This window comes from Eschrichtius robustus, chromosome 15, assembly GCF_028021215.1.
Source record: "Eschrichtius robustus isolate mEscRob2 chromosome 15, mEscRob2.pri, whole genome shotgun sequence".
NCBI lineage: Eukaryota > Metazoa > Chordata > Mammalia > Artiodactyla > Eschrichtiidae > Eschrichtius > Eschrichtius robustus.
The window spans coordinates 60187860-60213817 of NC_090838.1; the positions used below are offsets into that span (position 1 = coordinate 60187860).

Here is a 25958-nt window from a genome sequence, read left to right on the forward strand (position 1 = left end):
GCCCGGGTCAGCCCTGACGGCCCATGCAAGATCCCGTGAGGAGTAGCCGGGCCGCTGACCACCAGACATTCAGGGCTCGCTGGCCTGGGGAAAGGTGACGTCATCGTAGCTGGGAGGTGTAGGAAGGCTCCACCAATGGGAGACAGGCAGAGTGGCTTGCTTTCTGTAGCTCTTGGCCAATACTAACAAAGCAAAAGGGGGCCCGGTTGTCGGTATAGAACCAATGGAAAACAGGGAAGGAGCAAGAGGCGGAGTTGCGAATCCTGTCACCAATTGGAAAGAGAGGGTGGAGCCCGGGCCTTGTCAAGCGTGACCAACCAGCGAGAGGAGCGGACCCTGAGGGGCGGAGCCGTAATGCCTTTCCCCAATCGGACAGGGCCAGAGGCGGGGCATTCTTTGGGGTGCCCAATGAGGAACGCAGCCGAAGCGGGCCTGTCAAGAGAAGGGGCTGGGGGCGGGGGGACGGTGAATCGGAGATAAACACTCCGCGGCGGTGGCGGCTGCTGCTCTTCTTTGGGTTCTGTCACGGTGTCGGTGGTGCCGGGCTCACCGGTCCCCTCCCCCTTCCAGCGAGCGTGGTCGCCAGAGAGCTTCTCTCAGCCCTGCTCTGCGGGGTCCACAGCGGGGCGTGGGTGTCCGGCGGCAGCGGCGGCGAGCCAGTGGCCAGTGGGGGTTGGTCCAGTGCCTCCGGCCCCCGGTGCAGAATGGCGGCGGCGGTTCGGATGAACATCCAGATGCTGCTGGAGGCGGCCGACTACCTGGAGCGGCGGGAGAGAGGTGCACGGGGACGGGAGGAGTCCGGCCCGAGCGGGGACTGGGGGCTCTGAGGGGCCCAGCCGCAGGTCCGGGTGCCCAGCTGCTCCGGGGGTAGTTGGAGGAGCTGAGAGCGCGACCGCGAGCGCTCCCAACCCCTCCAGCTCTCCCCACGCGCGGTCCGAAGGGAGGCCGCCGCTGCCCCAAAGGCAATGAATGGGAGTGGAAAAGGGACCGCTGCCCCGGGGTACGGAGCGCCGCCCCCTCCGCACCCCGTCGCGAGTGGGGGGCCCGGGGCCCCCTCAGCCAGGCCCTTGGTTTACCTCACTGGGGCTCGTCCCAGCCGGCCCCCAAGTGGGCCTGGTGCCGGGTCTCGAAGACAGAGAAGCAGCGCCTCCCCTGCCCCGCACCCTCCCTCCCGGGCTCCGGCTCCCGGTGTTTGCCCCGCACCTTCGTCTGAGGCTGGTCCCACTTAATACACACCAACCTGCTGGACGTTGCCAGTGGGAAACCCAGGCTCCATGAGACTTGCTGTGTCTTTCTCAACAATGAGCAGCTGGAATGCTCCTTACACCTGCTCCGCACTGAGGGTATTCACTCAATTAAAAAAAAACCAATCATTGTTCTAAGAATTCCACCTTGCTCCGTTTAATTATTTCCACAATCTTCTTTTAACGAAAAATAAATCAATCTTAAAAAGGAAATACTGTGGAGGGGAGAGAGTGTTGAATGTTCGGGGCTCATTCATTAACTGGATCCTCCGGTTTTCTAGAAGCTGAACATGGTTATGCCTCCATGTTACCATACAATAACAAGGACAGAGATGCCTTAAAACGGAGGAGCAAATCCAAGAAGAATAACAGCAGTAGCAGGTAATTTGGTAAATATTTCCCTTTCTCTTTTAGGTTATACTGTAGATGACACAAACTGCAGAATGGACGTTGCCTGTTGTGATTATAACAGGGTTATAATCATGTAAATGAAGTGGCGATCATGATTCAGTAATGTACACATGGTCTTAAGGCGTTGGAGGAAGCCCTTCTATTTAGGTTGAGGGGACTGAAAAGAAAAGAGAAATGGAAATGTTTTCTATTTCTTTATGAACTTTTTTTAAAACTTAATTTTGCTTTTCTTCACTTTTGGAACAAAAATCTGTGGAAACTTCAAGTGAGATTAGCAACAGTGACAATATTTTGCCTTCAGAAGTTGCAGATTCAGGGCAAGTTTTCTATAACTGAAAATACTGGACATTATCCACTTTTTACTTTTCATAGTAAAGATTTTATAAACGTGTTAGAGTATCTGACTTGGCATAGGTGATAGGATTTCATATTTGACATGTAAATTAAATACAGTTATGTGTCTGATAATCTAATTTGTCACTCTATTTATAACGGCAAAGAGGAACGACTGAGGCTAAAACCTGCCTTTTTGGTGATGCAGGAACATATAATATTAAAATATTAATATGCCACAACCCTTTTATGTTAGCCTTGTAGTTCTTGAAATTTGTAAATTTCACTGGGAAGTAAATACTGGTCAATGGTCAATGAAATCACATACTAAAACCCCGAATGTACTTCTTAGTACATGTTGAGTACTCCATTCATGCTATTGCACCCCTTTTTTCCCCTCTTTGCCCTTAATATATAAGTTAGCTAGGAAATCTGTTTTTATTAGACTCATTCAATTATACCTTTTATTCCAGTAAATTAAAAACATTGACATTTTCAACACTGATTTAGAATCCTTATCCGTCTCCCATTCTCATGAAAATTCCCTGCGAGTAACTGTACTTGGTTAGCCTCTGTGGCATAATACAGACTACTAAAAGCTCGAGGTTTCCCACTTAAACCTTAAACTCCCTTGTCCTTGCTGCCTCTTCTGTCCTTGGTTCACCCCATTGTCCTTAGCACTGGAAGAACCACAGGATATGAGTGAACAGCACGTATGTGCCGAGCTCTTGAATAGGAAGGCACACGAAGGATGAATCTGTTAATTAGTTGCCTGGTAGTTCTTGAAATTTGTAAATTTCCCTCCCACCTTTAACATTATCTGAAGGTGGTAACAAGTAAAACTGTGCGTGAGTACTGACAGCCTTTAAGAAGACAGTTAATGCTGACTTGTATTACGCAATGGTATACAACAATTTATCTGTGTTGCTTTTTGTTACAGTATTTTTAAAAACTTTTTTGGAAGAAGGTTGCAGCCTTTTGGTTTATTTTTCTGGATAAGTGTAGCTCATTTGTTACTTTTATCCTTGTCCACTCATGATTTGAGAGGAATCGCTCACATTAATAGTCAAGGCTTAATCCTTAGCATTCTATTTTTTTCTAAGTTTCACTCTACTTTTTTTCAAGGTTTTCACTCTGTTTTTTTTCTAAGCTTAATCCTTAGCACTCTGTTTTTTTCTGAGTTTCATTTTTTTCTAAGTTTCACAGGAAAGTTGTTGAGGGGATGTTCAGTGGTGAGGAAAAGAAGGGGATGTTGTTGAAGAGAAGTAGCTTGGCCCCAAAGTTGATTAGGAAAGAAAAATAATGATAGTTGAGAATTTCAATTCAAGAAATAGATTCTTTCTCTTCTCTTTAATATCCAGCTTTATTCCTGGGGAAATGGCTGCAACTCCGGATTTGGGGAAAAACTCTGTTATTTCTGTCAATGGGTTTGGTTTGCTTTCCATGGTTAGAGACCGGAGGCTATCACTGTTGTCCATACTCTTGACTAATAATGAATTTGTGCAATAACTTAAGTGGTGCAAGGATTTCTGAGAGACCATGATTAAACCTGAAGATGGCACCAAGCAAACATATGAAGCAAGAGCAGGTTGTTTTGTTTAAATGTACTCACTTCCTTCATGACCTGTTCAGAATGACCCTTACCTGAGCGGTGAGACATCTCCCCAGAGAATGCAGTTTGACCCCTTGATTTGAATTAGACTTATATCCAAGGCCATATATGGTCAGGATTTTGAACTGAGGTAAGGGCTATAGAAAGATTACTGCTGGTTTACATAACCATTGGTAACAGTTTATTCTTGTTAATTCAGGTTGAAATGCTGGGCTCTTTGCTTGTGGTGTCTAGGGGGGTACTTTTCCTTGGACAATAAAAAATAAGATTTAGCTACATATCAAACTTCTTGGGAAATGAAAATGCAGATCTTAAGTTTCTCTAGTTGCTTGTTTAAAGAACAAAAACAAATGAAATTGTGAATATTGATTGTCTTAGAATCATCCAGAGAACTACAGGGAGATGGAATCTTTTTTTTTTTTTTTCTTTCCTACTGATTTTTGAAATCAGTTACTAAATATTTAGAACTGCAATCCAGAGTTTTTAAAAGTATGTTTTGTTAAATTGGTAAAGCAGGCATTGGCACTAATGTGAAAGAGGAAGTTCAGCACTTGCCACCCAGTTCTTTTATGAGACAGTGGCCATATAGCTGACTTGACAGGGTGCGTCTTTTTTAAACCAAGGACTGGTTTGGCTTAGTTATCTTTTTGTTAGAATATATTTTTAAATGGTGACATTTGACCTTTATCAGTGATTTCAGAGTTATCAAATCTTTTCAGTAATCACATGGAAAATGATTTTGACACAAGGAAGATGATTTTGACACAAAGTATCTGTATATTCTTATAATGCTTTAATTTAAAATATAAATGTTTTCCCATCAACAGAGTTGGCAGGCAGTCTATGAACTGGTCATTTTTTGAACGGCCTGCTTTTTATTAAAGACAAATTCAGTTTCACTAAACCAAATGTACTTCAGTAATGCCCTAGCCATTAGGTATAAGTCCGCTTGTAAAAATCACCATATGTTCAACACTCTTAAGTAATCAGATAAGGTCTATAGTTTCCAAAGCTCTGTTCAAAGTTCGGAAGGAGTTACGCTGCTTATGGAATTTGTTAAAAAGATTATCTTGGGGATTCTGAATATTTTTATACGTATCTTCAAAGAATCCAGAAATTTTGGGTAAGAGTGCCCTGTGTGCTGCGATTTTTCTCTAATCAGAGACCATGCTCTTTTCAAATATCCACCCTTCTCTCCTCCACCACCTTCCCAGAATGGTCCTTGTCTACGGTTAAACAGGGAAATCTTGACCAGCTTTCATCATATACTTTCATCCATTTAAAAAATCTGTCAGGCTTTGAACTTGTTATTCCCTGTTAAAACCAGAATGCCACGTGCTTTAAAGCCAAACAGTTGCAGTTGCAGGCCAGACTCTTGTTAACTGTGATATCCTGATGGCCATTGCAGGAAGTATACCATCAGAAAAATATAACTGAAGAACACTGAAGGATAACCAAGTGAATCAATTTAAAGCTTTTAAGTCAACCAGTTTTAAGGTTCCCATGTCCTTTATCTAGAAAACAAATATTCTAAAATTGAAACTACTGTCATTATCTTATTTGTTTTTCCTCGTGAATAAAAATTGACACCCCAGAAGCCTTGTGGAAGAGAAGTTTAGTGCTGGGTTGGAAATTTCCCATTCAAGACTACCCCGCACACACCCCACCCCCAGCCTCTGGTGTGAATGAACTTGGTGGTGGTGCCTCTTGATGTAAATGAGTGGCTCAGCGCTCACAGAGGTAGTGTTCCTCCATGATTACTGTGAGAATTTATCTCCTAGGCCCGGTAAGGTTCCAGTTATGGCCCCACAGAATTCTCGACCTGAGGCAGGGTGTCATCTCTCCTGAACTGATGAGAGTCCAGAGAATTTCCATAAGTAAAGTCAAGATTCAGCTCCTTTGTAATGCTGGGAGGTTCCTCAAGTTTATTTATAACTAGTTAGACATGAGTTGTATGAGAAAGACAATAGCCACATTGACTGATTTCTTATGACTTCTGTGGAAACCTGTCCATAAATCCTTAGACCAGACCTTATATTCAGGGTCAGCTATAAACACACTAAGAGTATGATTTCACATACACCTCTGCTTTCATCCAAGACTCTCTAATCACTTTTACAGTTGCTACCTCATTGATCCACGCTTGTTCGGTAGACAACTGGCGGTCATTTTTATTTCCATTTTACAGAGGGGTTAACCGAGGACGGGATGGTAAGGAATTTTATTTCTTTCACAGTACCAGTCGGTGGCAAAGCTGGACTTGAGATTCCACCCCAAGTGCTGCCTTAACTAGCCTATCGTCTTTACGCTGGCTAGTTCTTCCTGAAATAATTTGGTAGCTTTTCAACAGTAGCATCTTTCAGGAGGTTGTACATGATAAAACAACTTCAGGGAGTAGAAGGATTGAGCGAAGAAGGGTTATTTTTATCCATTTTAAACTGTATCCTATAGTCAAACAACTTAGCATACAATTTTGGTGTACAGCACACCTAGAGGAGGCAGGGCTGGGGTGGGGTGCCCCATCTCCACTGCTGCACACTCGGCCTGAAGAGAGCTTTGCGGTGTTATACAGCCCAAATTCACATAGCAGTGTGCGGCTGTTCTCCTCTTTGTGTAAATAGAACCCTCTTATTTCCTTTCTTAAAATGGACTACTTTTCCACTAGGGAATGCATGCCTCTTAGTTTGTCACTTCTCCTTGAACTCTGTTTTAGATCTTTACATTTATCTAATTCCCCAAAGGGACTAATTTCTTTAGTAGAGCCCTTTCTCTGTCTTCTCTCCTACCAACTTGGGAGAGAAAGCAGTTAAAATAATTGTGTTGGTGTTGGAGTAGTCCTTTAAGACAAGAATAATCTTACTTTTATTGTTCCCTCTTTCAGATCCACTCACAATGAAATGGAGAAGAATAGGTGAGTTGCCGGGTTCTGGGGGTGGGATGGGGGGAGTTTTGATGTATTGTTTTTTCATTAAGTTGAGACTTAGTTGCAGCTCTTGACTTCCCACACTTAGCACCTGATACAAGAGTTTACTCAGGGCCCTCTAATCAGCACTGCCCGTAAATCACTTAGATAGACCCAAAGACAACACCCCCAATCCTCAGCCCCCGCAGCCTGCTCTTCCCGAGCAATGCGTTTCTGTGTGACTATTCTAAGGCCAAAGCATTTTAGGTCAGAGGCAGTGTTTCTACAAGTAGTGTTTTTTAAAAATTACATGCTACTGAATATAATTGGTAGCGCTGTCTTAAATCATGCACACACAGATATATAGGTATAGATATAGATCTATATATATATATATATAGATACACATACAAATACATATGTGTATATGTGTATTTACAGTTCACTTGTGAATAAAGATTCTCAAAAGTCAGTCAAATGTATGCATAGCAGAAATTGGAGATGGTGAGGCACTCAGACGAGGCCGGCCACCCTCACCGGGCTCCATCTTGCCACAAGCTGGAGTTTGTCTCTCACCTAGATTCCCTCTTGCTGCTTAATTAAATCTTTATTTTTCAAATGACGTAGCCTAGTCATTCTCAACTCTGGTTGCACATTAGAATCACTTGCAAAGCTTTTATTTTAATGTTTTTAAAAAATATTTTTTATATGAAATACATTATACACATACACTCATATACTTGGGGGTAAGAGAACAAATTTTTATTTCTACTGATTTATTTTATTTATTTATTTTTTGTCTCTTGCGGATGCCTTTTTTTTTTTTTTTTTTTGGCTGCGTTGCGTCTTCATTGCTGTGCTCAGGCTTTCTCTAGTTGCAGTGAGCGGGGGTTACTCTTCGTTGTGGTGCACGGGCTTCTCATTGCGGTGGCTTCTCTTGTTGTGGAGCACGGGCTCTAGGTGCACGGGCTTCAGTAGTTGTGGCACGTGGACTCAGTAGTTGTGGCGCACAGGCTCAGTAGTTGTGGCACATGGGCTTAGTTGCTCCGCGGCATGTGGGATCTTCCCAGACCAGGGATCGAACCCGCGTCCCCTGAATTGGCAGGCGGATTCTTAACTACTGCACCACCAGGGAAGTCCCTCTGCTGATTTTGTAAAGTAACTTTTTGTTATAGAACTTTTCAAATATACAAAAGTAGAGTGAATAATGTAATCAACTCCTATGTATCCATCACCCAGCTTCCACAATTATCAATATTTTTCCAATCTTGTATAGTCAAAACCAGCCCTCTCTGTGGAGTGTTTTAAAGCACATTTTCTTCTATCTCTGGTAAAGATCTTTAAAAAAAAAAAAAAAGACATAACCACTTGCTTTTACCATGCTGAAAAAAAATTAATAATTCTTCGTGGAGCTTTAGGGGAAAAAACCCCAAAAAACACCAATGCTCAGACCTCACCCCTAGCAATTCTGATTTAATTGGCTTGGGTTGAGAGTCTGCACTAGTATTTTTTTATAAAAACTCCCCAGGTGATTCTCATGTGCAGCCAGGGCTCCAAACCATTTAACAAGCCTCATTCTGGTCTCTGAGCTCGCATCAATTTGAAGTACAGGCTACCCATCCAGATTGAGTGGCTTTCTTGGTGGCCTGCATGAAGAAGATGATACGTAATGATGGTTCTGTAAATATATGTGGTTATTTCATGCAAACCCTCTTTGAAGAGGGAGCCTGACTCTGATAGTCAGGATCTGAATGACATGTTTCGTCAGTGAAAGGGCAGAGCAGGCCCTGACTAGGAAGGAGAATCTTGGAACAGGGCAAAGATCTAGCATTACTCCACTGTGTGTGTGTGTGTGTGTGTGTGTGTGTGTGTGTGTGTGTGTGTGTGTGTGTGTGTGTGTGTGTGTGTGTGTGTGTGTGTGTGTGTGTGTGTGTGTGTGTGTGTGTGTGTGCGCGCGCGCGCGCATGCGTGCACGCGAGCATGTGTGAGAGAGATGGATGCAAGGTGAGTGTGCCTCGCACATGTGCTTCTCCCCATCCTTCTTCTCCCCTTTCAATTTCTCTGTGACTGTGACTGACCGTGTTTGAAATCAGAGCGTCTTTATGCATTAGGGATTTACGTATCACGAACTGGAAACTCCAAAGTATCTCTTCTGAAGACAGAAAGGTAGTCAGATGTGGCTTCTCTTTCTCATCTTTACATTCTCTCCCATCTTCCTGCCTCTGGGGTGAACTGGGTAAACTGGGACTATTTCTGCTGAAAAGTCTTCTAGTTCTCCTCCCCCTAGGCATTTTTTTTTTTTTAGGCATTTATTTTTATTATTAAAATTTCATCCCTTCAGGTAAGGGCTCTTAGGCTTACTACAGCTTTGTGCCTTTTACTTCTGCAGGAATACCACAGGATGTCAATTTTATCATTTATTTTATTTTTTTAAATATTTATTTATTTATTTTGGCTGCGCCGGGTCTCAGTGGCAGCATGCGGACTCTTAGTCCCTATCATTTATTTTAGCAGTTCAAGAATGTTTATTTTCTGCCTACAGTGTCTTAAGAGCTTGTGCTCAGTACTGGGTACTAAGTAAGTTCATACTGGGGTATTAAATCAGCATGGTCTCTATCCTAGAGAAATGTAGTTTGTCTGACGAGAAAGACACAGAAACAGTCTGCACAGGAGGCTGTGGAGGCAAAGTTTCTAGAAAATTGGATTTGAAGTCATCACTGAGCAAGCTGCTTATAATTCAGATTGCTTCCATGTGACCAGTCTACTTTTGCTTATTGAAAGGTTAGTTATCTAGTTTCCTTATTGTCCTTTCTTTTTTGGAATTTGGTCTTCTAAGGTCTTGAGCATTTTTTCTCTAGTCTAGAGCATGTGAGCCGAAGAGAAGGAAGTCAGGACTCAAATTTACTTAATTTAACCAAGCACTGGTTGCTGCAATCCGGGGTGGGGGGAGGGAGGGTAAAGTTGTTGGGCTCTTCTCCCGTATAGTGTAGCTGCTTAAGATTTTAGGGTTTGGTGATCCGCTGAACAGCTGCACTTGTAGTCCCCTTGGTTTCAGTAGCTGAATCCTATAAAACAATACCACTTTGCTAAAGGCTAATATACCCTTGCCATTTTTTACCTTAACATCACATTTTTTAAAAAGATTGGCATGGCTCTCAAAAAAACAAAAAACAAAAAAGCAACTGAGGAAAAGAACTTCCAGTAATTGGATTTTTTTTCTCTTTAATATTGGAAGTTAATCATACCTGTGTTAGTTTTTTCACACGGAAACCTTTTCTGAGGCACGTTAGAGATTCTGGGGAGTTGGTGTGCATCAGGACTCCAATATGAGAATACTATATTCAACACCACCCATTTAATAATCTTGGCATTGGTGGGAAGATAAAAGAAAAGACTTCTAGAATGGTGGAGGCGGGAGGTGGTGTTGGTGGCAGCAGCGGTATTTTTCATTCAATAGACTAGGCATTCGTGGAGCACCAAAGATGCTGGGTGCTAGGTGCTGGGGATCCAGAGCCCACAGAGACCAAGCCCCCAGGGCAGAGGGCTCCGTTTAGTCTCACTGTAGATACGTCTGTCACTTGACCTGTGCTTCTCTGCATTGTAAGTAATTTTGTGGGTCTAGCCTCCTAAGGAAACACCCTTGGTGAGTGTGTGGTCATTCTTTCTTTTTTTAAAAACTAATCTTGTAGAAAATTTTGAGAAATATAGAAAATCATACTAAAAATTAAATCATCCGTAATTCTAGCAGCCCAAGGAAACCAATGGAACTTTGAAATGTATCTTTGCAATTGTTTTTTGGAAAGTAACTTAAAATAGTTTAGTGTAGAAAATTGGAAAGTTCAGAAAAGCACAAAGAAAATAAACATTACATGTAATAGGCCTTGCAGCAGTAGCAACCGCTAAGTTCTATATCCGCCTAGACTTTTGTGCATACTTTTTAAAAATCAATATGGGATTATATAGTAAATAATTTGCTTCTTTTCAAGCTATGTTATGAACATTTTCCAATATCGTTAAATCTCCTTTTCTAACATTACTTTTAGTGAATGCCCAGTATTACATCATATGGATGTGCCATAACTCATATAACCAATCCCCTATTTTAGGTTCTTCCCAGTAATTTTTTAAATTTATTTATTTATTTATTTTATTTTTATTTTTGGCTGTGTTGGGTCTGTTGCTGTGCGCGGGCTTTTCTGTAGTTGCGGCGAGCGGGGGCTACCCTTCCTTGCGGTGCGCGGGCTTCTCACTGCGGTGGCCTCTCGTTGCGGAGCACTGGCTCTAGGCACGTGGGTTTCAGAAGTTGCAGCACGTGTGGCTTGTGGCTCTAGAGCGCAGGCTCAGTAGTTGTGGTGGACGGGCTTAGTTGTTCTGCGGCATGTGGGATCTTCCTGGACCAGGGCTCAAACCCGTGTCCCCTGCATTGGCAGGCGGACTCTCAACCACTGCGCCACCAGGGAAGCCCTTTCCCAGTATTTTGCTAATATAAATGATGCTTGCTTAAACTACCTTATGGTTAATTCTCTGTCCAACATCATAATTCTTTCCTTAGGGTAAATGTATAGTTGTGGAATTAATGGTATCCACATTGTTACGGTTTTTGATGTTGACTGCTGGATTGCCCACCAGGTGGGTTATAGGTCATATTTTCCTTGTACCTTCACAAGTTTATATTTTACCTTAAGACTTTTATGAATTTAATAAGTAAAAAGCAAACAGAAACACACAAACTTGTTTTAATTTGCATTTCTTGTACTACTAGCACAGTTTAACAATTTTCATATCTTTGACAGTTTGTGTACATGTGAATTGCCTGTTAAATAACCTTTGCCCAATTTTCTACTGAGGAGTTTATATTTTTCTTTATTTTGAAAAAATTCTACTATATGAAGGATATATATGAAAGAGATTGCCTCTTCGTGTATCGTATAATTGTTCAGTTTGTCATTTACGTTTACGGAATCAGTCTTCTCTCACTATCTGAAATTGCCGCCTCTGTTGTGTACTGAATTCTTGCTTATGGCTAAGTCTGCTTCTAGACTTGTTCTTCTGTTCCACTCATCCACCTGCTCTTCCTGTGCCAGCGTACACTGTTTTAATCATTGTGGTTTTATGCACTTCAGGATCTGGTAAAGCAAATCTCTATTCTTCCCTCCTCCTCCTTTTTTTATTTTACTATGTTCTTAGCTCTTTTCACCAGTTTATTTTTCCTGATGAATTTTGTAGTCAGTCCTTCAATTCTCCGTACCCCAAATTCTTTGGGGGATTTTCAAAATCCAAATTAAATAATTCCAATATAAATTAACCTTTAAAAGTTCATGTTGACATCTTAGAGCTTTCCGTCCAGGATTTGGTGTGTGTGTTCATTTATTCAGATCTCTTTTCTGTCTCTAAGTAAAGCTTTTTGGTGTTTCCGTATAGATCTTTCACGTTTCTTGTAAAAGGTATTCCTGGGTTTATTTGTATATATTTTAAAATTGCTATTCGTTTCCCATTGGAATTACTGATTAATTATTGTTGGGATGTGGGAAACCTTTCAGTCTTTGGTTGTTGTTATATGCCCTTTATTGATGATAATTCTGCTCTTTCCTTTCCTTAGCTGGGAACTCCTCTTGTTTGAATGCCTTTCAATAAGCCACTCAGCAAATGGAGGCTGAGTGAACACATATACACTGCAGCCAGTGGGTCAGGAGTCAGGTGCTGGAATGGGCTCCTTTTCAAAAGAAGGTTCTAGTATCTCCTTTAATTATAGACACTCGTTTTTCTGGAATGGTACATATGCAGGCCTTTCTGGAATTAGGCAGCTGGTCTAGAGAGATTACCTCTGCCAGAGTCTTATGACCCTATGACAAAAGATTTTTTTGTGTGCTCTGTGAGGAGGATTCAGCAGCCTGATCTAAGTTGTTGTTTTCAGCTGGTCAAACAGTATTTCAGTGGCATCTGGTCTGTCATGAGAAACCATTCCAGTCAGGTCTCTTCTGGCAAGATATTCTAATTGATTGCAGTTCCCTAGAGTGGTTTCTCTTGGGTCTTGCTTGACCCAAGAGAATGGCCAAACTCCTTATATCGGAAGGGGTAGGATCCTGAGTTGTGGTATGCATTGCACCACTCTTACCGCTTCTGAACGCCCTTGACCACATTCAGATTTCACTCTAGGATGTTGCAATAAATCCACATTGTTGCCACATGGGGCTAAGGGCATGGCCTGGTTATTACGAAGGAAGAGTATAGGTATTAGTGTGGTCTATGGTGGCGGTGTGGAGGCGCACACTGATTTGTACTACTAGAATCCATCTTTCCTGGACGGTACCTCTTGGAAGAACATGAAGAAGAGACATGCTGGTTATTCAACCAATTTCCAATCCCCTACAGGGAACATTGGAGGCACTCCCTGAGTTTTCGTCATAGACATTAATAGTCAAAGGGTGAGACAGAGCTAGCAAGTACTAATTATAATCTATATTTTGTATTTTTTTAATTGGGCTCTAGAAAGGAAATATTAAATATATACTTATGTATTTAATACTTTAATAGAGAAGTGACTTTATTACTTTAAAATGTAGCCACGATGAATTGCTGTTTCCGCATTGCTCACTGAGTGCCGTGTTCCCATACAGTAAGCATATGACTATCTTTGTATATTTTACAAAGATTACGATCACAGTTATGAGAAATCTTGAAACCTTCCAAGGTTCCACTTAAGTCAGTAATAATGATGCATTTGGCAATTATTTATAAAGGGTCCATTTTAGAAAAAGGAGAGTACTTTTCTTCCTCAGAGAGTGACTTGTAGTCTTCCCCTGGATTTTTTGTTTAACCCAGTAAGGCTTTGTTCTCAACCCAAAATCTGGAGAAGGTTATGATCTCTGTGACCTATAATCACTTTTAGGGAGTAATTTTTTGACCCCTTAAGATTTGTTTCTTCTTAGTCTATACTAAATATCCTTTTTTTAAAATCACTATACAGCTCATACATACCCATATCTGAAATTATTTTTATTCAACCTCCAATTATCCTATAGGATTTACAAAGCTATTTAATTGGCTAAATCTGTGTCCACACAAAGGTAGGAGAGGAAATAGATATTGTTTATGCAACTCTTTTTTTCTTCTTTGGAAATAATCTTAGGCCCAATTTTAATGAAAACTAGTACTCAGTGAGGTCCAGTGTATCATGTTCATTAAGTAGGGCTTTCCTCAAAGAGAAGGGACATGAATTACCAAAGAGATCAGATTCTACTCTTAGGTCAGCATCTGCAGGTGCGTTATTATTTCTAGGCTCCAGTGGGTTAACACGAAATAGAAGACTTGGTCATTTCTATTATTTGGTAATGAAAGAAGCAGAACATTTAAATACATAGCAGGTCTGCAGCACGTGAATGAACGAATGAATGAATGTGATCTATTTGGAAAGGAAAAAAAGCTTCTGATAGGCTATGAAAGCTTGGAAACCTTTATGGAGAAGTTAAGTCAAACAAGATGTGGATGAGGGAAAAGAAAGAATATGTTTGGTAGAGGGCAAAGGGGAGCCCATTGTAGAACTTTCAGTGGGAGCTGATATTTGTCATGGTCTGAAGGTAGCTCATATAAATAATTCTGCAATAATTTGTTTCCATGTTTGATCACTCCAGCTAAACTTTAAGTACCTTCAAGGCAGGGACTTGGTCTTACTCAACATCGTATCCCCAGCACCTAGGAAGGTGGCAGTGTGTAGTAATCGTTTGAGAAATGCTAGAGGAATAAATGAATGAAAGAGCCAAGCGTATATTTCAAGATTTCCACCTACAAACCTAATTACTTATCTACCCTCTTAACTGGCTGCCATACTGTTTGCTCTGTCCCAACCTGATTCTTTTTTGTCATACGCTTCACTGTGAGAATCTGACGGAGAGAGTTCAGTTACATCTTCAATAAAGAAGAGTAATATCTGATAACAGTGCCTCCCTCACAATACAGACAAAGACAGACAGACACACACACACCTGATTTCATACCATTCCTGGTCTTGACTGCATCCAAGTCAGGAAGAACTTTAGGGACGACAGAGTAAATTCAGGAGCACTGTCTGCAGGTAGCATAATCTCTACCTGTAATCTTACTCTTTTTGTTGCATCTTTCTCCCAATTTACAAATCTGCTGGCCTGAGAGAGAGGCATGGATAAAATCAAAGAAGCTTGAGTCTGGGGACTTCCCTGGCGGTCTAGTGGTTAAGACTTCATGCTTCCACTGCAGGGGGTGCGGGTTTGATCCCTGGTCGGAGAACTAAGATCCCGCATGCCAGGTGGCGCGGCAAAAAAAAAAAAATCTTGAGTCTGGAGGCAGAGATATAAAGAGCAGCCTTCAGAATTGTCTGAGAGCGCACTGGTGAGCCCCGGTGCTGTCCGTCAGTGCCAAAGCTCGGGTCGGGGTGGCGCCTCCAACAGCCCAGAGCCCACTTCACTGATGACCTCCTTCACTTGCATATTAATTTTCCGTACTTCATGGCTGACAAGAGTGAAGGAAAACTAACAACAGAACTGTGAGGTATCCAAATATACTTTATATTTAAATCTTTAATATATTTGGAATTTATTTTAATGTTAATCTCCCCACTCCCCTGCCATTTTCTGAATAATCTGGTCTTTCTCCAAGGATTTGCAGTGTTAGCTCCATTATATGCTAAATTCATATCTATTCCTAAAGTCTGTTCCTGGGAATTTTTTCTTCTCTTCCTTTGATTTGTCCATCTTTTCCTGTATTAGTATATTCTGTTTTTAATTACTGCAGCTTTATAATACAATTTAATAACTGGTACCGCACAATCCTCTTCATTCTTCTTTTTCAAAAATTTTGGAGGTCTCTCACACACTTATTCTTCTAGGTGAGGTTTAGACTAATTTCCCAGCATTAAAAAGATTACGGTTGGGATTTTTTTCTCTTGGTATTACGTTAAATTTGTAGACAAACTTGGGTAACATTGACATTTTTACTTTGAGGGTTCATATCTAGGAAAGTGCTGTTTTTTCCATTTATTCAGATTTTCTTACGTCTCTCTGCAAAGTTTTATAGTTTTCTTCCCAGAGATCCTTCCCAAACTCTTTTAAGTTTGTTCTTAGACATTCTCTCCTTTCTTCTTGCTATTGTACATGAGATATTTTAGGTTCTCTGGGTGTGGATAACACATCCAGAGATGTGCTTGGATTTCCAAGGTCAATACATATTTGCCCCAATTTTTGTTTTCTTTTGGCCATCACAGTAGAGATGTAGGCAGGGGTCTCGGTGTGCTTCAGATGCTTCCCTCCCAACCTTGGAGTCCCTTCTAGCCCTGCCTCTACATGATGGGGGTGGCTCCAAAGGAGTCTTTCCTTTAGCATGGGTTAGCATTATAAAGTCCTTGCTGATTTTTTTTTTTTTTTTTTTAAACAGTACCTCTGTACACAGTGTAACTTTTTTTTTTTTTTTTTTTTTTTTTTTTGGCTGTGTTGGGTCTTCGTTTCTGTGCGAGGGCTTTCTCTAGTTGTGGCAAGCGGGGGCCACTCTTCATCGCGGTGCGCGGGCCTCTCATTATCGCGACCTCTCTTGTTGCGGAGCACAGGCTCCAGACGCGCAGGCTCAGTAGTTGTGGCTCACGGGCCTAGTTGCTCCGCGGCATGTGGGATCTTCCCAGACCAGGGCTCGAACCCGTGTCCCCTGCATTGGCAGGCAGATTCTCAACCACTGCGCCACCAGGGAAGCCCCCATTAAATCTTTTAATGACAAAAGATGTCAGTTTTCTTTAAGGGAGAGTTTAGTGAATTTGGATTTTACCAGATAGCCTCTATTTACCCAGTGAGATACTCTTGAGTTCCCTATTGATTTTGAAAGGAATATGATAGGGTTATAATTATCTGTGTTTGCTCCCAGCAATTATCCTTCCTCAAAGGAAGCTAGAATTGAAAGAATGACTGCTGCCACATACAGAGCACTTCATGTCAGACCCTGGTCAGGGGCTTCCATACCCTGTCTCAGTTAATACTCACGACAGCCCTGGCAGGGAGGCATTGTCATCATCCCTCTACTGCCAAGGAAGCGGATGCTACATGGAGTTAAGTAATTTGCTCAAGGCTACACAGGAAATAAGTGGCAGGGCCAGGACCCCAAACCTTTACCCTTAATCACTACACTAATATTTGGTTGTAAAGTGACTGACAGATTCAGAATATAAAAATAATTAAAAACAAAAATAAATAAAATTTGAGATACTAAAAAGAAAAAACAAAAAAAAGCTTACTGAAGAGAAGCTCTAGTTTGTATCTAGTTTAACTATCATAGGCCACACTTGATTCTGAGCAATCACTGACTGTAGCTCAAAGATTGGTTTCTGTGTGCTACCGGAGACCAAAGGTATATCAGCGCATTCAGAGTAAGGAGAGTGATATTTCTGAAGAGTCAGCAGGTGAGGTTTGTCAAAGTCCATTGGATCAGCGTGGAGAGACGAGGCAGTTGGGGCAGGAGGGAGCCAGGACTTGACTACCCTTCTCTGCCGCCGGTGGGGAGCTGGGAGGCAGCTCTTGACAACAGGGGGAGCTCTGTCTGAATATGTGATGAGAGGGGATCCAAGTAGGGGTCAGATGCGGGTACCAGGTAGCTTCCTGTTGAGGAAATGTAGCAAAAACCCCTGCTAGTTCCTGAAAGAGGGGTTAGGCCTGGTTCACCGTGGGACAGCAGGCTCCTTCTAGAAGGCCAGAGCCCTGGGCACAGGCGTGGTCGGGACTGAGGACAGAGAGCTGAGACAGGAGCTTGTTCTACTTGTTTGGGACCTGGGCACTCCGTGGGTGCTCACGGCTGGCTGAAGGGTTCCGGATCCCGGCGTGGGGTAGAGGGGGGCGGGGTGTGTCTCAGGCTTGAGGCCCCTCAGTGGGAGCTGCTACAGAGGGGGGGGGGGTTCTGTTTGCTTTTTTGTCTGGTTCAGGAATTGAATTTCACTATCACATGATGGTACTGAGCCTGCTTCACGTACCTCATCCCTCCCCTGAGGGTGGCCCAGGCACCAGCCCGGGGATGTGTCTGCAGGTGGGCGGCAGGCGGGCAGGGCAGGCATCGGGCTGGAGCAGTGAGGCGCTGGAGCGGGCCGAGGCAGGTACTGCCAAAGATACAAGTTGGCTTTGAATGTCTACGAAAATCCAGAAAGCACTGTGCTCCTATTTCCATAAAACTAGGTCAGAAAACACTGAATGAACATGTTTAAGCCTAAACTTGAAGTAGTCAAGTGGCTTATTTCAAGTTTCACAACTGGGAGTGTTCTTCAGAAACCCACATTTGGGTAGTGAAAATTGTACTTTCTGGGCTAGACTCCCTGAGTAACTAGAAATGACGATGCATGGAAAGATGACTTTATTATTTTTATCAGTAGACAAACTTCCTTAAAAATTTACATACTCATATCTGTAGATAAACCCACATCATAAAAGGACTAATATGACACTGTTCTGAATCATGTAGTCTTTGCAATGAGCAGGCTGAAAAATGTCTAAATCTAATTTTAATTTTTGAACTTTTTAAAAAACTTGACAGCCTGTAAACTTTGTAGTGAGAATAACTGTATGTGACTAATCATACATTCTCATGGTGTTTCTAATAACATGACCTATTTTCATGGCTCTTTGTGAAGAATATTATCCAAGGTGAACAAGTACCTGTTATACACAAATTCTGTTTTTGTTTTTTTCTCCTCATGTAGTAGTTGGAGGAGCAAACCTCTAATATGACTTTGCTGGTGGCCATTCCATGTGGGTAGGTTTTCAGAGCAAGCGGGAGTCTTGTAAAATAGTAAGGCTCTTGTACCGCTACCTCTTCCTAGCTCAGGAGTGAATGCTGGACTTCTCTAGCTCGCCAGGGCTTAGGGGACCTTGGAGAGTCTAGGACAACCTCAAGAGCCAGAAGAGAAAGGAGGCTCAGAAGCAGGTGAAGTGAGGGCTCAGAACCACTTGTTGGATCTGCCTTGGGGGAACCTCCTGAAGTCTTGACGTGAAGGGTGTGAATTGACTGCCTTGGTCAATATCAGGCATGTTGACCTGTATTCGAGCTTTCTGAAGCAGTTTTCTTCTTTCGATCCCAACCTTTGCTAATACGGTGAAATTTTTAGGAGGGAAAAAAGGGCAAACTGAGCTTTCCGGTTGTCTCCCAGTTCAGCTGGAGGATAGCCTCCCAGGCTCCCAGGAGCTCTTCTCCAGGTTGCCGTGGGGACGGGCAGTGGACATGTACCTAAAACCCCAGGACCCTGAGCACTACTGAAGGCGCAGAGACATAGCAGAGATGGACTCTGCCCCGAGAAGCTTGAAGTCTAGTGGAATAGACGACACCATCCACGCGGCAAGCGTGCATTAAGCCTATGGGAGGGGAAGGCACCAAGGCAACCCAGCAATGGTTAAGTTGCGGCCCCATCTTTCTAAGGAGCTGGCAATGAATGGTTAAGTCACAAATACCAAAATATTCAGTCAGAACAGTGAATTTCCCAATGAATAGGATAAACAAATACGTACTCGGAAAATGGAGGAAGCACTGTGGACTGGAATGGCCTGTGAAGACTTGAAGGAGGTGGTGGGCTGAAGCAAAAACTCTGAATCTTGGCTGTTTCTCACATTCATGGAATCTGCTAGCCTCTAGGATAAAGCCTAAACCAAGGTTTCAGTGAAGTATTAATTTCCAAAATTTTAGGGACTCTTGTGCTTCTGGTCAGTCTGTACTAAATGCACTCTCCCCCGTGGGTCTCCGCGGCTTCTGCCTCATGCTGCCGTCTTCCCGCTCTGCCCCTTTGGGCCATTCTGCCACACGGCAAGACCTGTTGGTGGTTCTCTCCAGCTGTCAGCATGCTTGTTAGTATGGCAATACCACTGATGGGCATTTTCCTTGTTTCTAAAAAATGCATCTAACTTTTTGAATGGTTGAAGGATGAAAAAGTATAACAAATTATTCAGTAAAAAACTACCCCCCTTTCCTTGTCCCTGTTCGACTAGCCCTTGACTCCTTTCTGCCCAGCCACTGTTACTAGTTTCTTATGTATCATTCCAAGCTTCCTTTATGTCATACAAGAAAACATGCCTTTAGATAATTATTTTTCCTCCATTTTTACCCAAAGATATAGCATGTTATATGCACAGTTTGGTATCTGGCTTTTCTTTACTTAACGGTATATCTGAACGTTCTTTCCTCATAGTACGTAGAGTACACTTTCATTCTCTTTCATAGCTGCATAGTACTCCACTGTATGGATATACCATAGTTTATTTGATCAGTTCCCTATTGAGGATGAGTTGGGTTGTTTTAATCTTTGCTATTACAAATAAAGTTGTAATGAATAACCATACACATTCATCATTCACATGGATAAATATTATATACAGCAAGATATAGTTGTAGTGATTTAGTGGTCCTGAAAGGGGAGAGAACAGTATGGGTTCAAAGGATTCTCTCACTGGCATGTCATTACTTTCTGAACTTGGATGTTCTGTAGGTCACATCATAACCCAGAAACCTGGAGATAACCTGATTCATGTGCTTAATAATAGTAGATATTAGTCTCTACCCCTTCATGCATATTATAGACTTAACTTTAGAAAACCATGGATTTTGCTTTTCCTTGGTTTTTTACCAGAGTTGTGTAATTTCAAAAGATGTCCAAAAAAAAGATGTCCACTTGGCTGGAAGTCACTGGTGGCATTTGCCATCACTGGGCTGGGCGACTTCATACTCTGTTTGAGCTTGTTCTCCCGGGTGCCTTCCGGCTGGCTTTGAAAGTCTCAAATGCTACTGTGATCTTGTTTTTGTAGACGGGCCCACCTTCGCTTGTGCCTGGAAAAGTTGAAGGGGCTGGTGCCACTTGGTCCAGAATCAAATCGACACACTACATTGAGTTTATTAACAAAAGCCAAATTGCACATAAAGGTAAGTGCATCCTGGGATGCCTTTTTGTCTTTACCTGCCCAGTGAGGGTTTGTTTGTTGTTATGAGGGACAGCAGATGTCCGTCTCCAGGACAGTTCTCTCCTCTGAACTCCTCCAACTCCATCCAAGTCAGCGTCTTGGATGACTCACAGACTCAACATGTCCAGAACCCAACTGAGTAGTTCTCACCCCTGTGCGCCAGAAGTTAAATTGTCCATCCAACTGTCCATCTCACGTACAAGCCAGAAACTCAGGGTCATCCTTGCTCCTGATGATCATCTTGCTCCTTAGCCACGTGTCAACAAGACTTACATATGTCACAGCCCGCTGTCATTCCATAAACTCCATCATGTACTGTAGTAAATTCCTCAGAGGCCTTCCCCAAGCTAATCTCCAGGCTTCCCAAGAGCAATCCTGCCAAAGCTCAAATCAACATGTCACCACATTTAAAAGTCTTCCATGGCTCAGGACACACTCACTGTATGACCAGGCCTGCCCGACCCAGCCCTCCCCTGCCTGTGCAGCAGCAGCTTGTGCCAGAGGCTCCCCTCTCTGCCTCAGCCCTGCTTTCAGTCCCTTGCACTTGTCAGGCTCTCTCACCACAGGGCCTTTGCACATGCTGTTCCCTCTGCTTGGTACGCTTTCCCCTCCCTTCTTCACCTAGTTAACTTCTTGTCATCCTTCAGACCTCAGCACAGGTATCACCGTGCGGGGAAACCTTCCCTGACTAGGTCACCTCCTTCCTGCAACAGATGGTCCTTATTATTACTGGATCTCTCTCTCTCTTAGCACTTATCACAGTTGACACCTGACCATGGTTTGTGTGACTATTTGGTTGTCTCTGTCCACGCTGTTAGAGTATGGACAAGGGAGGGGACCAGATCTTTGTATTCACCTTGTATTTCTAGCACCTCCCGGGGGGTCTGAAACAGAGTCAGCACTCAGTACATGGCTTGAATAGCAAAGGGTAACGTAACTCCTGAGAGCCACGGCCAAAATCACTGTTTAGCACGTTTCTATAGTCAGAGTCACAATTGGACACGTGTCACTTGAATTATGGTTAATAGCCTGCATACATGGCAATTGTAGGAGGGAAAAGAACCTCTGTTTAGAGCAAAACAACCACAGTCACACAATCTTCATAATTATCTGAAGAATTATCTGAGAAGCTAGAGAACAGATTTGTAAAAACAAAATGGTCTATGGAAATGTGTTTTCTAAGCTCTTATTTGGACAATTTAGAATCAGGACTTCAAAAGGGAATATTATTCCTGCCAACAGACAGAAGTTAAAAGAGATTTGGCATGACGCAAAAAAAAGCGCCTATGTAATTGGGACACGTACTTGAATACACATACTTCTAAAGGAAAGCGTGTTTCTTAAGCGCCCGTCACACGCAGTGCTCTAGCTCAGGGAGTAGGTGTTTGGGGCGTCACCACAGACAAGGGAGACCAGGTTGGGGGTTCCTGCCACAGTCTTTCCACTATCACAGTTGAGGGGTGCTGGACCCTAGAGTGTCAGCTCACCCCGGAAGCCACGCGGCAGCGCAGGTTCCAAAGTGTTGTCGATGCTGAAAAAGTTGGATGTAGACAGGAGTCACCGGCCAGGCAGCTCCCTGTCCCTGCGAGAAGCTTGACAAGGGACACAGCCAGTGGCTTCTGAGGAAAACTGCCGTATTTCCCCGCAAGGCAGGGAGGTGCAGGGTCATTACCAATTTTGAAATCCGCCTGTGCCCTTCAACAACTACCCCTTTGACCTGCAGAAACTTGAAGACTGTGACAGAAAAGCCATTCACCAAATAGACCAGCTTCAGCGAGAGCAGCGGCACCTGAAGAGGCAGCTGGAGCAGCTGGGCATCGAGAGGATACGGACGGACAGCACCGGCTCCTCCGGCTCCTCGGAGCGCTCCGACTCCGACAGGGGTGAGCCCCCCCGGCCCCGCATCCTCAGGCCCCTCCCCAGCCCCCTGCCGCCTGCCAGAGGCGGAGCCGAGGGGAAGCTGAGAGCCCCCGTGGCTCGGAGAAGTGGAGGGGCGCGGCCTGCGGGGACAGGCGCCCTCTCCTGCAGCGGTTAGGCCCCGCGGCCCAGGAGCGGCGCGGCCGCCCAGTCGCTTGGCTCTTCCGAAGCAGGCCTTCACCACGCGCTGTCTCGTCCCCCCCACAGAAGAGATCGACGTGGACGTGGAAAGCACAGACGACCTCACGGGCGACCTGGACTGGAGCAGCAGCAGCGTGAGCGACTCGGACGAGCGGGGAAGCACGCAGAGCCTGGGCAGCGACGAGGGCTACTCCAGCTCCAGCGTCAAGAGGAGGAAGCTCCAGGACAGTCCCAAGACGCGTCTCGGGCTCTAGGAGAGCGTGGTCGCCTCGGCTGCCGCCCGGATGGTCCTGCCCGTCGGCTCCGATTAGGTAGCGTGTCGGACCTGCCCACAATTCCCTCTCACGTCAGCTTCCGTGTTCCACCGTCACCAAAAGCAGCTGTGCAAAAGTTGTCGAGGAAGTGCTTAGGAGTGTGGGTTTCGTTTTCTTTTTTTTTTTTTTTTCCGCTTTCTTTTTCTGTTCTTTTCTTTTTTTTCTTGTTTTGATCCCCGATCCCCATCTTGCATGGGGTTGAGCGGGCCCCCGCGCCTGCTGGCGTCGGGTAGGCACACGCCGAGCGAGTCAGTGCAGCCTGCACACCTGAGGTCATCACAGACCCCTTACTGCGCAGTCTGGGGTGGCTGAACGCCACTCGTCCCTCTAAGAAGTTGGGGGACGCCGACCAGGATTGTGGGTTTCTGATTGCATCCTCTGGCTTCTCTCTTTCTCGCCATAAAAATTCGTCTCTGACAGACTGTACATTCCAATCACTTTGAAGCACCCAAGAATTCTTAGATGGGATAAGCACTTACTCACATCTCGGCAATTTCCCCCTCTTATTTACTGTCCCCCTGTAGTCTACCAGACCTTCCTTGAAGTTTTCTGGCTTCCTCTGTGACTTGCCTAGCAGAAATGTCCGAATGTGTCTTGTGCTTGGGAAACTGAAGGAAACAAACTTTTAAAGTTGAGATCCTGATCTCAGAACTCCAAAGGAAGCTTTGAAAGTGGGATTTAAGAGCGCTTAACCATGGCCCTCACCGCCCGTGAGCAGGCAGGAATACCTCCAGAAAACACACCCTTCACACACGTCCCGCGCCAACGCCCCCGACCCGCGTGTGGACGGCCGCAGTATCTCTCACTCTCAAACGGACGTCTTGCGAGCATGTCTTTGGGGTGGCACAGCCTATAAAAGTTCCAGCATCGTTTGTTCTCACGAACAAAACGGTACAGTCTATTTCTGCGCGCTGTCCTTGGGACCGTGCCGTGTCCTGCTCTCCCAAGGCACATTTCCCCTCCAAGTTGGCTATGCTCCTTGTCTCTGGAACATTTTTTTTTCCTACCTCAGAGATAAATGAGATCTCCATTTCCCACTTAACACAAACTGATGATGCCTCTTTTTTTTTGTTTTTGTTTTTTCCCCAAATAAGTGACATTTGGTCCAATTCTAATCTATTTTCCTGTTTAACTTTCAGCAATAACTGAGCTTTGGCGCTAGCTGAGCTAGTGTCCATCATCAGTGAAAGGAAAAGTCCACATTTCTGCTCTCTGTTGCAGGTGAACGGGAGGGGATGGTACAGTGTGACTACCATTCCTCTCCTTATTGATTATTTTTGGACACACCCAGAAACTTCTTTATGGAGGCTTTTGGGTTAATAGTTTAAAAGGCTGATTTTTCTTTTTGGTTATGATTTCTCCCTTAAGTGGTCTCCCACTGTGTAGCATTTTTATTTAAGCTAAAACGGAGCACATGTATATGTACATAAGACACATTAAAGCTATAAATACTATTTATTCATTTTATATAAACTAATGTAATAGAAAAAAAATTCTTATGACTGTGCTTTTATAGATGTTCTAGAAACTTTGTATGTAGGTATCTACAGAATCGGTTCATTTCCCCTTAATACTTTTGCATCCATAGTTTTGAGGTCTCGATGTTTTCAGCCTCTGGTGAATCTTTTTCATTGAATTCGAACCATTTGTAAAACCTGTGACGCTGAAACAGAGCGTGTGTCACAAAGTGATGAGAACATTCCTAAAATCCACAGCCGCACTGCAACTTAAGGGCTCCCTGGCTGAACCAGTAGCGGCAGCGCCTGTGCCCGCCACTGGCCTGTGGTCTCCCCGGCCCTAGCCTCACGCCCTCAGCGCCTCTTCCTTGCCCACGACTAAAAGTTCAAGCGCGCTCCCCACGGAAGCTCATTCTAGACGTGAAGAGCAGTCGAAACAAAGATTACTTTTGTGTTTATTTTTTTCTTTTTATTGATTTCTTAATGTATTAAATTTTTTTAATTGGAGGTAGTGATTCCTAAATGATTCCAAAGTCATCTGTAATTCTTCTGTTTTCGTTTTGTTCTGTTTTTCTCTCCATTTCAGCTTTGGGTGGGGGCAGGGGCAGGTGACACAAAGGATTTTTTTTTTTTTTTTTTTTTTATTGTTGGAATCTTTTCCAATTACCAGCTGAAGATTTGCACTGAAATACAACTTGTATGCCTTTTGCATTTTTAAAGCCTGCTTCCTGAATTTAAGCAGAGTGATAGTGTTCAAAGAGCCAGCTCAGCCTGTAACATGTTTGAAAAAGATATGCCTGCACTTTGAGGTCCCTTTCGAATGCCATTCGCTAGACCTCGCAAGCATTTTAATTGCTACATTCAAGCGCCTCACAAGTCCACGATGCTAGATCCTGTACGGCATCGAAAACTCAAGACTTTGGCAAAAGCTTGTGGGCTTGCGTTGGGGGAGGGAAGGGAACAAAACTTGTGTATTTGTTTGTTTAATTTAGAAGTAAGGCATCTGAGAGATGCCATCATTTTCTGTGTTTTAATTGTTGTGCCTTTGAGTTAAACTGCATTTTTGTCTTTTGGTTGAAATATGAAATGTACTGTCCCAATATAAAATAGTAATTATTTGACCTTTGCACTGTTTGTCTGGTCCTTTTCAATTTGATGCCATATAAATGTGGAACTTAATAGATCTCTATATTTTTAATGCACTTGTGATAAACTGACACCAGGGTTAGACACGACTTTCAAATCTTGAGGTAGACCGAATGCTAGACAGGCCTCTCTCTAACCAAAACTGTAACCTTCAGGACCAGCAAACTCAGCCCCAGGCAGCTAACCCCCTTCCCTACGTGGCTGATCAGCCGCCCTGATGCGCCAATCTGTCGTGTCATTCACTGATCCACCAGCATAACTGTTAAGAGCTATACAGTCTTTTTGGTTCTGTTTCGTCGTTGTTGTTGTTTTGTTTTTTTAAGCAAAATGAAAAACCTTTCTGTTAGGGTTGTTGCGGGGAGGGGACGGGCAAAGATACAAGCCCCAGCCTTTAAGACTTTGACTATTGTACGTAAATATAGACGTGTGTAAATATAAGCGCATGCATATTTTTATGTGAAAACTGGTTTTAAGAAACTAAAAACAAGTCTACACTCTTATTGATACCATTGCAATGCAAATGGGAAAGTAAAGAGTATGT

The 25958-nt window shown here is 43.5% G+C and overlaps 1 protein-coding gene across 1 annotated transcript; it reads left to right on the top strand.

The window, feature by feature from the left end:
• Nucleotides 1–684: 684 nt before the first annotated feature.
• Nucleotides 685–24282, top strand: MXD1 (MAX dimerization protein 1). The gene is made up of 6 exons (XM_068565050.1): nucleotides 685–777; nucleotides 1526–1625; nucleotides 6482–6511; nucleotides 20290–20404; nucleotides 22166–22325; nucleotides 22567–24282. Exons 1-6 carry the CDS (start codon nucleotides 705–707, stop codon nucleotides 22752–22754), a joined length of 666 nt encoding a protein of 221 aa, XP_068421151.1. The 5' UTR covers nucleotides 685–704; the 3' UTR covers nucleotides 22755–24282.
• Nucleotides 24283–25958: the final 1676 nt, after the last annotated feature.

Coding starts and splice junctions, on each gene's coding strand:
- MXD1 (XM_068565050.1), top strand. CDS start 705: ATGGCGGCGGCGGTTCGGATGAACATCCAGATGCTGCTGGAGGCGGCC. Junction 778..1,525: donor CCTGGAGCGGCGGGAGAGAG/GTGCACGGGGAC, acceptor CCGGTTTTCTAG/AAGCTGAACATGGTTATGCC. Junction 20,405..22,165: donor AAGCCAAATTGCACATAAAG/GTAAGTGCATCC, acceptor TTTGACCTGCAG/AAACTTGAAGACTGTGACAG.